This window comes from Oncorhynchus kisutch, linkage group LG22 (assembly GCF_002021735.2).
Source record: "Oncorhynchus kisutch isolate 150728-3 linkage group LG22, Okis_V2, whole genome shotgun sequence".
Taxonomy (NCBI): domain Eukaryota; kingdom Metazoa; phylum Chordata; class Actinopteri; order Salmoniformes; family Salmonidae; genus Oncorhynchus; species Oncorhynchus kisutch.
This window is the reverse complement of record NC_034195.2, coordinates 46,820,874-46,830,944: the sequence shown is the minus strand read 5'-3', so window position 1 is coordinate 46,830,944 and position 10,071 is coordinate 46,820,874. Positions and strand designations below refer to the sequence as shown.

Here is a 10,071-nt window from a genome sequence, read left to right as displayed (position 1 = left end):
GGGTCTTGCCCCCATGTGGAGTTGCCGAATTGAACATGGGGTCGTGAGATAAACTTGCTCTTGGTTTATAGAACCTGGGTCAGTAACCGGTAGCCGCTAGATGTGTGTGTAATAAACCAAGCTGTTTCTGTTTTCTTCCTACAAATGGGGTCATATCTTTTGAATGGTTTAAGTTATTATCACCGCATCACTGAAAGATAAGACTCTCGGGAACACATATGTGTTTTCTCTTCCCCTCTTCAATGCCCACAAGCCTCCTTAGAACAGAATGGACAAGACAAGGCACTAAATCAGACTGGAGGGAGAATGTTATTTTCAACACTAAAAATCATACAAATCATTGCCTGATGATCTTCTGACCTGCCCAATACCTTTCTGATGTATTTCAGTCACTTCAAACCAACCTTCCTTCAGATTGAATTACAGTCAAAAGTACTGTCAGACTGATTTGTAATAGACTGTCATATCATCGCCCCAGTTAATATTGGTCGTTGATTACATCGCTTTTTTTACATGTTGAAGTTGCACATTTTTTTTATCAAATGGGGTTGCGGGCCAAAAAAGACTTGGGAACCCCTACTGTAGCTGTCCCCTATAAGGTACGTTCATTGTACCATTATTTATAGGTGAATATTTATACCCTATAAGGCCCTACAAGGTCTATAGTACCATTAGTTATAGGTGAATATTTGTACCCTTGCAGGTTTGTCAAACCAGCACCTTAATCATTACCCCAAGAGGCCTGTATTAGTGATGGGTTGTTTGCGAATGAACTGCTCCTTTTGAATATATATTTTGGTGAATGTCAGGAACTGAATCGAATGGATGAAAGAGATTTGGCTCCCTGATTTGCATATCTCTACTATTGCTTTTTGAGCCGCAAACAACAATTCTCTGCAGTTCAGTTCAGAATCATTCTCTAAAGATGTTGAATTCTCACCACAGGAACAATCAATATTGGGGAGAGTGTTTCATTCTGGGCCACACTCTTTTTTGCAGTGCGTAAAAAAACATTTCACGACATTCAAACATTCAACACATAATGGTAGGCTACTTTTTTAGACTTTACATCGGAGATTTGCAATTTTTTCATGATTCTCTGTCAGTTTTTAAACATTTTGAGCAAAGAGCCATGTGGGAGCCATATGAACAGCTCTTTTACGCGAATGGAGCTAAATTAAACGGCTCACCGAGAATCCTTTTTGCTCAGCACTTTAATGTCAAATGCTATTATGTAAGCCTTTTTAAAGACTTCAGAACAGTTAGCAGACATGCTCACACTTGAATTAACATATCCATAGATGACTTAAACTGGTACAACACTTCCTTTTGCGGGTTGCCAAAAATAACTAACTGAAAGCCACGGCCTCACTTGGCCACACCGCAAATGATTGTACCTTCACATAAAACATAATAGGTACAAACATGTACCATAATACTAGATTATTTGCACATGTACCCTAAAAGATACCGAACCTCTAAAGGTACACTATGTGTAATTTTACATTTTTATACCTCAGGGAACAATACTGTACCCTAACCGTACCCATTTTCTGAGAGTGTAGGAAAACTTGTGGTACAGAGAGGGTTCTTATTCTGCATTCAAACAAACAGATCAAGGATCATCTGGTGAATTTGGCCATCGTCTGTGGTGGTTCTTGTTAAAAGGCCTGAGGGCTGATCACCATGCAGTGGCCTTAAGGCCTTAAGTCAGCATGTGACACGTTTTCCTTCACAGCTGTTTCAGGGAAGCCAACAGAGTTACTACAAACCAATCCTCCTCCGCTCTTGAAGAAGGTGTCTCTGAAAAACATATTTAAAGGAGGGATAGGTAGAAGTTAGGACACAGAGAGAACCCAGTGAAGTTCTTTGAAGATCTCTGAAGAAGTGAAGCTACAACTGAAGATTTCAGAAGGTGAGATTTCAACAGTTATTCATTTAAAACTGTACCTGTCTGCATTTGAATTGGTACCCTAATCACTATTTAGTGCACTGTGGGCTATGGTCAAAAGGATTGCATCTACAAAGGGAATATGGTGCCATTTAGGAAGCATACATATTCCTGTGTGCGTGGCTATTCTCTTGTATGTGGTTGAAGGAATGATACCTGGTATTCCTTAGCATAGCGTTTCCCAAACTTGGTCCAAAATGTGCACCGCAGGACCGAGTTGGGGAAATGTTGCCTAAGGAGTTCCATACACACCCAACACAGTTTTTCCATAACCTCTCCTCCAGTTCCCCCAATTCCATTTATTGGATTTATTCCAGTACAAGCACAGCTGACAAATGGTCAACTAATCACAAGCCCTTCATTAATTGAATCTGATGTGATAGCAGTGGAATACATCAGCTAAGTGGAATGGCTGGGAATAATCGAGGAGAGGCTAGGGAAACTGCATTCACCTACTCTGAAGTACTTACTGAATTTGTCTTAATGGCTTCTCTCTCACTGTATTTGTCTGTCTCTCTGTCTGTCTTTGTGGCGCTCTCTCGCTCACTCTCTCTCTCTCTCTCAGAAGACTATATCAATGGCGATGTTGACCATCCTTCTGCTTCTCAGCGCTGCCATTGTTCTGGGCGAGGCCTTTGATCTACGTGCCACAAGTAAGAGGGAATCCATTTTACACTTTACATTATGAATTCATTCATTCTGTATTTTTTATGTTTTAGCAGAGGTGTGTGTGTGTGCTTGCGCGTGCATGTCCGTGTGCGTGTGCGTGTGTGTGTGTGTGTGACTGACTGACCTTCAAGTAATATTGAATAGTTATTTATTATGCAAGGTGATTTGTAGATCAGTCAGTATCCTCTCACCTTTAAAGTCAACTGCAATGTGGAACGTGCACTGTGTCTCCTCCTTACAGAGGCTGGGGTGGAGGAGGAACAGCAGGAGGCAGGAGCAGCAGAGAGTGATCATCCATGCCCCGGAGGTTGGACCAAATACGGATCACGTTGCTTTATGTTTGTCAACACTGCAATGACATGGCCCCGAGCTGAGGTATATCATTCTTACCCACTACTGTGAATTAAAGTAGAAGTTCAATTGAAATCAACTCGCTTATTTGTTTTGACGTTATTGTGAGTCCAGAAGACAAATCCTCACAGACTGGCCTACTGACTAATAACTACATTATGAAATGTCTTTGTCCTTGTCCTTGTCCGCCACTTTCTCTAGAGCTACTGTCTGTCCCATCGAGCAAACCTGGCCTCTGTGCACAACTGTGGGGACAACTATAATTTACAGCAATTGGTGTTGAAAAACACCGGCCAACATCAAACTATCTGGATTGGAGGAGTTGATGCTGTTCAGGTAGAGTATACTCACAGATTAATAGGATATTTGCTCATCAATATCTCAAGGGTCACTTGTGAAGTCAGATCTAGGTTTGAACGATCTTATAGATGTACTCCCCCCAAAAATGCCCACTTCAGTATTCACTGGCACACTATTATTATAATAATAATAACAATGCCGAAAGTAACAATAATACAAAACTCATTAAGTATTTATGGTTGTGAAATAGTAGTATTAGGGGAAGTGATGGCAGTAGTAATAGTAGTAGTAGTAATAGTAGTAGTGGTGGTAGGGGTAGTGATGGCAGTAGCAAGGGTAGAGGTAGTAATAGTTGTAGTAGCAAGGGTAGTGACGGCAGTAGTAATAGTAGTAATGGTAGTAGTAGTGGTAGTGACGGCAGTAGTAATGGTAGTAGTAGTAGTAATAGTGGTAGTGGTATGGGTAGTGACGGCAGTAGTAAGGGTATATATAATATGTATATATAATTAGATATACAGAAGAATATACATAACTGTCATGATTTAAATTATCTTGTTTGATATAGTACATTTAATTGTATATTAATTGTAAACTACAAGCTATTTGTAAACAAGTAAATGTTGTACATAATGCATGCAACTCTTTCAAACAAGGAAGTTTCTAAGTGACCTCAAACTTTTGAACGGTAGTGTATATACAGTAAATGTTGAAGGACAGTATCTTATCTAATTCCTAGTTATTCAGTAGTAATAGTAGTAGTAGAAACAAGGAAGTTTCTAAGTGACCTCAAACTTTTGAACGATAGTGTATATACAGTAAATGTTGAAGGACAGTATCTTATCTAATTCCTAGTTATTCAGTAGTAATAGTAGTAGTAGTAGGGGTAGTGACGGCAGTAGTAATGGTAGTAGTAGTAATAGTAGTAGTAGTGGTAGGGGTAGTGACGGCAGTAGTAATGGTAGTAGTAGTAATAGTAGTAGTAGTAGTAGTGGTAGTGACGGCAGTAGTAAGGGTAGTAGTAGTAATAATAGTAGTAGTGGTAGGTAGTGACGGCAGTAGTAGTGGTAGTAGTAGTAATAGTAGTGGTAGGGGTAGTAATAGTAGTAGTAGTGGTAGGGATAGTGACGGCAGTAGGAATGGTAGTAGTTGTAGTAGTGGTGGGGTAGTGACGGCAGTAGTAATAGTAGTAGTAGTAATAGTAGTAGTAGTGGTACAAAGTGTAGTTAACATGGGCTAGCATCCCTGTGGAACGCTATCGACACCTTGTAGAGTAATGCCCTGACGAATTGAGGCTGATCAGAGGCCAAAAGGGGGCGCAACTCAATATTAGGAAGGTATTCCTAATGTTTTATACACTCAGTGAATAATAAGTATCAACACGTTTTTTTCAAGCAACAGTACCAGTGCCAGTCTACACATTTGAAAGTTGTTTTGTGTTGGTAGCTTTTGCGGTTTGGCACTACAGGTGGTGCAGGAAAGAAAATAAGTATGTTTCAGCACCTACTACAATAATACCAATAATAATCATACAAATATTTATAATGATAATATGGGATTTCTTTGAAACTGAGACCTTACTTCTTCCCCACAGAACAAAAAATGGTTCTGGAGTGACGGCTCCAAATTTGATTACGAGAACTGGGAGAAAGGAGAGCCCAATAATTATGGTGGCAGGGAGCACTGTCTTGAAATGAACTTTGGAGGTACAGTTAGCCCACTATCATTCACTGATCCATTCATCAAATGTAACTTTTAAATTGTACATTTAACAAAGAAATCTGGCACACACACAGACAATGATATTGTTGTGTCTATATCTGAGTTGGTTTAAGAGTTCATTTCTGTTCCGTGTTTGCTCTGAAGGTGACAAAAAGTGGAACGATTTAAACTGTGAAGAGAAATTGCCCTTGGTGTGCGAACTGAAAAGCTGTTAAATCAAGCAAAACATCAACTCAACTGAAAAAGAAACGTTTTTCCATAGTGTCAGCATCCTAACTGAACACACAAGTCAAATACTTTTAAAATGATTTGTTTTGGTAAAATTAACATTTTAGTTACTTGTTGTGCATAAATGTTGAGTAATGATTCTGTGGTTTGTTGTCAATAAAACTGGTGTACACATTATTTTCTCTCATGAGTCATTATTAACCATGAATGATACTGCCATAATTGTCAAATCCTTTGAAAGGTTTCCAAAAGGTACAGTCTAAGATCTGGGAGTCTGTTCAATGGTCATTTCAATTATTGATTCTTGAAGAATATAATTCATAAATTCTTCTCTTTTAAGACCACAAATTTGCATTACTCCACAAACAACATGAACATAAACAAACAGTGTATGTACCTTTAAAAATAAGTTCAAAACGATCATGTGGATGTCACAGACTGTCAGAGCACTGTCTATGCATTTGAGAGGTGTTATATTTCCCTACCACATCCCTTCCCTGTATAAAAAGTAGTGGTTCAGCCATTTTGTTTTTTGCAGAATCCCCGAATGTAGCTTTATACTTCCAAACTCTCACTGGGTATAGGCATGTGTGAGTACAATATGTGCTTGTTATAGTGTATTAGTCTTGTATGGTGTGATACTCCCAGTGAGACAGGGCCACGCAGCTTTGGTGCCACAGGTTGTCAAAGTGAAAAAAGGGCAAACCACAACCAAAAATAAATACATCAAACTTAATTAACTGCTCCTGTAGAAAAATTATATATTTTTAACATTGGCCAACATTTTCTGCAAAAAAAACACTTAATCATCACACATTGCAGGCTAAGCAAGCTAGTTTCACAGATGAAAGCGAGTTTGTTAAAAGTATAATTTGCTCGAACCACTACTGGGGTGGGCTATGTCAGCTGATCATGGTGAAGGTAGGCTAGATCAATAAGCTAGTAAACTAGGCTAAGCCACAGGCAACAGGGAAAACCCAGACATGTCACAGTGGCTGTAAATGTGAAGCATCCGTTTAGAATGTCTTCACACCACCATTATGAAGCATCTGTTTAGAACGTCTTCACACCACCATTATGAAGCATCCGTTTAGAACGTCTTCACACCACCATTATGAAGCATCCGTTTAGAATGTCTTCACACCACCATTATGAAGCATCTGTTTAGAACGTCTTCACACCACCATTATGAAGCATCCGTTTAGAATGTCTTCACACCACCATTATGAAGCATCTGTTTAGAACGTCTTCACACCACCATTATGAAGCATCCGTTTAGAATGTCTTCACACCACCATTATGAAGCATCCGTTTAGAATGTCTTCACACCACCATTATGACAAAGGATGTAAAAGGAATAATAGCACCATCTTTCGGCCAGGTGGGGACTTATCAAGAGAGATGTTAGAGTTGAAACGATCAGGATTCATTTTCATGCTAATTGCAGGGTCTGTAATTCTAAGGTTAAATATAGATATTTTTATGTATTTACTACTTACATTTTACAGCTGACATTGCATTTTCATGTTAATGTTGTGAGTTAGCCTTGGTAGGTTCGCATAGGAAACAGCACCGGAAGTTTTGGGTTTCATTAATTAAATCCCTATGGAACATTGGTATTGTAAGGTTGAATTAGAGGGTGATGCTTATGAAATGTATTCACTGATTTATTAAGTGAAGTTATGGAGATTGTACTGCTATTAGAGAGACAGTGAGAGGCTGGTAAAGCAGCAAAGGTGGGACCAACTCCATATTAATGCCCATGGTTTTGGAATGAGATGTGCAGGTGTTCACATACTTTTCGTCATGTAGTGTATCTGTGACCAACAGATGCATATCTGTATTCTCAGGCATGTGAAATCCACAGATTAGGTCCTAGTGAATTTATTTAAATTGACTGATTTCCTTATAGGAACTGTAACTCAGCAACATCTTTGAAATTGTTGCATGTTTGTTCAGAATATAAATGAATGGGTGTAATTAAAAAAAACGTTCCAACAGGATTCTGATAGAGGTGATTACAAAATCCTATAGAATTGCTAGAATCCTATAGGGTCCAACAGTATTACTTTTTATTTCCAATAGGGAAAAAATGGGTCTAATAGGATTCCAATAGGATTCTGATACAGGTGACACAAAATCCTATAGGACTGTGAGAATCCTACAGGATCCAATATGAAACGTTTTAATTTCAATCAAATCAAATCAAATGTTATTTGTCACATGCGCCAAATACAATTTACTGTTAAATGCTTACTTACAAGCACTTAATCAATAGGGAAAAAGTAGTCCCATAGGATTCCAATAGGATTCTGATTGAGGTGTTGCAAAATCTTATAGGATTGTGAGAATCCTGTGGGATTCTATTTGAAAAATCACAAATGCTATAGGATTTTTTGACTAAGGATAGGCCAACATTGCTGTTCTCCAGAATGAACGAGTAGTACGTTCCACCTAGCCACCACATTCAGTAGCGTTTTCTGGGAATCACACAACCCAACCCATCACCTGCACTTTAGGAGTGGAAGCCTTTTCTGTTAGTTGAAGTCGTTTGGGATAGCTGTGTGGATTCCGTCCATTAATCCGTTCGTATTTGGGAACCCATTGATGGGAAAGAAACCCCTCTTGAATTTAACCTGTTGTACGATGGTATATGGAAATTGAATGTTACTGTTCATCTTACTGATGATTGCACCCAAAACATTGGCTTATTGAGGGATGTGAGATGGTGATCGCCAAGCTCCCACTGAAAAGTACCCGTTGCCAAAAACCTTATGGTGGATAGCACTTTGATGTGCAGCGGAAAGTGTTTGCTTTTCTAAAGTAGATCTTAAATCCTCGCAAAGATCCTATGTGATTGGTTTTTGGAAACTACAGTATATCTGATGAGCCAATCTGTACTTTCTGCAAAAAAATCCCACCTGTCTCTAAAAACACACTCTCTGCGGAATGCAGCCTGTGCTAAATCTTCCAACAGGGCAAGATCAGCCATCTCTCATTCAAATTTTCCCATTATATTAGTATTTCATAGTATTTCAACAATGGTTTCACTTTCACACGTGCCTCTAATTTAACACATTACTGTACTTTATGTGGATTATCTGGGGACGTGGAAACCGGCCAGTATATTTTACAATAGTTATCTTTTGTTTATTTTTAGTCCCATCCAGCTCTACTTAACCCCTCCAATCTATCTGGCACGTTCGTTGTACGGAGGAGACCTAGGCGCAGCGTGATATGTTACTTTTAATAAAGACTGACACTACACAAACTACACAAACTACACAAAATAACAAAACGAACGCAACGCTATAATATAAATGTGTATACACAGGCAACTAGACATAAACAATAACCCACGAAATACCCAGAAGAAGGTGGCTGCCTAAATATGGTTCCCAATCAGAGACAACGATAAACAGCTGCCTCTAATTGAGAACCAATCTAGGCAACCATAGACCTACATAAACACCTAGATGGTAAACAACCCCATAAACCTACAAAACCCCTAGACAGTCAAAAAACACATACATCACCCATGTCACACCCTGACCTAACCAAAACAATAAAGAAAACAAAAAATACTAAGGTCAGGGCGTGACACTATCTCTGAACACCATCCATATATTTTTTAACTGTGGTGTGTTGTTTCACTAATGTTCTGAACGTTTCTATTTACATCGATTCTACATATTGTACTTTTTTTATTTTTATTGCTGAGAGTATTATTATATTATTGATCGATTGACTATGACTTTTTAAATCACCCAGCAGTGCTATTTGCAGAAAGGGACATAACTTGGCAGGGTGTCTGGGGGTCCTCCCATTTTTGGGGGCATCTAAAGCACATTTCCTACATTTCTACACAATCTAATATGACCCTTGGCCCTTCTAGACTTCTCTATTTAGAACAACAAAAATGCCAGCAAAAATACCAGCAAAAATGCCCACAGTCATCAAGCTAGGTAAGAGATGATTAAACATGTTGAAGTGATTGATAAGAATGAACTTGATCCATGATCATTCAATAATCAATATTGTGTTGGACCTTTAACCAATAGCCTGACAAATGAACAACTCCTACAAATAAAGGACAAGGACATCCTCTATATCAAATTTCAGGAAGACAACCCAGCCAACCCAAGCTGCCTACACACCTGACCCCCACCAGTCTAGTCATTAACTTAACTCTCTCCCCAACACAACTGCCTTCCCATCTCTTTTTTTTATGTCTCAAGGGAAAGGTTTGGAAAACAAAAGTTGAATGAAAACACACATACACCTACACATTAACACACAGAAACAGTACACCTTCCATATAATTTATACCATAAGCCTATTAGTACTGTAGAGCTCTTTTTACTTGCACACAATATAGCTGGGTCTCCCTGTCCTGCCCCTAGGGGTCCACTGCCCTGCAGAACCTCAACCCAACGCACCCCACTCAGCTTTAGGATCTTAGTGAAACATTTATTATTGGTTTCAGGTGTGTTAGGCCAAGGCCAGAGTGAAAACAGTACAGCAGAGCCCCAGGGGCAGGACTGAGCAACCCAGCAGCTAGGGATTGCCTAAATAGGTATCTGTGGGCATGAGAGGGCATGTTTTCAATACAGTCTCCTTTTGTCGTACAGTGTTCCATATAAGGCATCCAGACCTTATGAAAGTTGCACAGTTTACCCTTAATCTTAAAACAAATCTAGTGATACTGTACATAACTTGACATTTCTTCCATACATTGTGGAAGGATAACCAACCTTCCAGTTAATGGCAATGCCTTTATTAGCCATTATACATTCTAGGTTACACAGTTTCTTCTGATAACAATCTCCAGTATCAACATTTCCAAGCAAACA

The 10,071-nt window shown here is 39.1% G+C and overlaps 1 protein-coding gene across 2 annotated transcripts; it reads left to right on the top strand.

Annotated features, from left to right (window-relative positions):
• The first annotated feature begins 1,734 nt into the window (after nt 1-1,734).
• On the top strand, nt 1,735-5,395 carry LOC109867787 (ladderlectin). 2 transcript variants are annotated; one of them, XM_020457073.2, is made up of 6 exons: nt 1,735-1,915; nt 2,517-2,604; nt 2,862-2,995; nt 3,173-3,307; nt 4,863-4,974; nt 5,135-5,395. In XM_020457073.2, the coding sequence occupies exons 2-6, from the start codon at nt 2,529-2,531 to the stop codon at nt 5,203-5,205; spliced, it is 528 nt and encodes a 175-aa protein (XP_020312662.1). In that variant the 5' UTR covers nt 1,735-1,915; nt 2,517-2,528; the 3' UTR covers nt 5,206-5,395. The 2 variants fall into 2 exon arrangements, with proteins under 2 accessions (XP_020312662.1, XP_020312663.1); XM_020457074.2 differs by having other exon boundaries at nt 1,770-1,915; nt 2,520-2,604.
• The last annotated feature ends 4,676 nt before the right edge of the window (nt 5,396-10,071 follow it).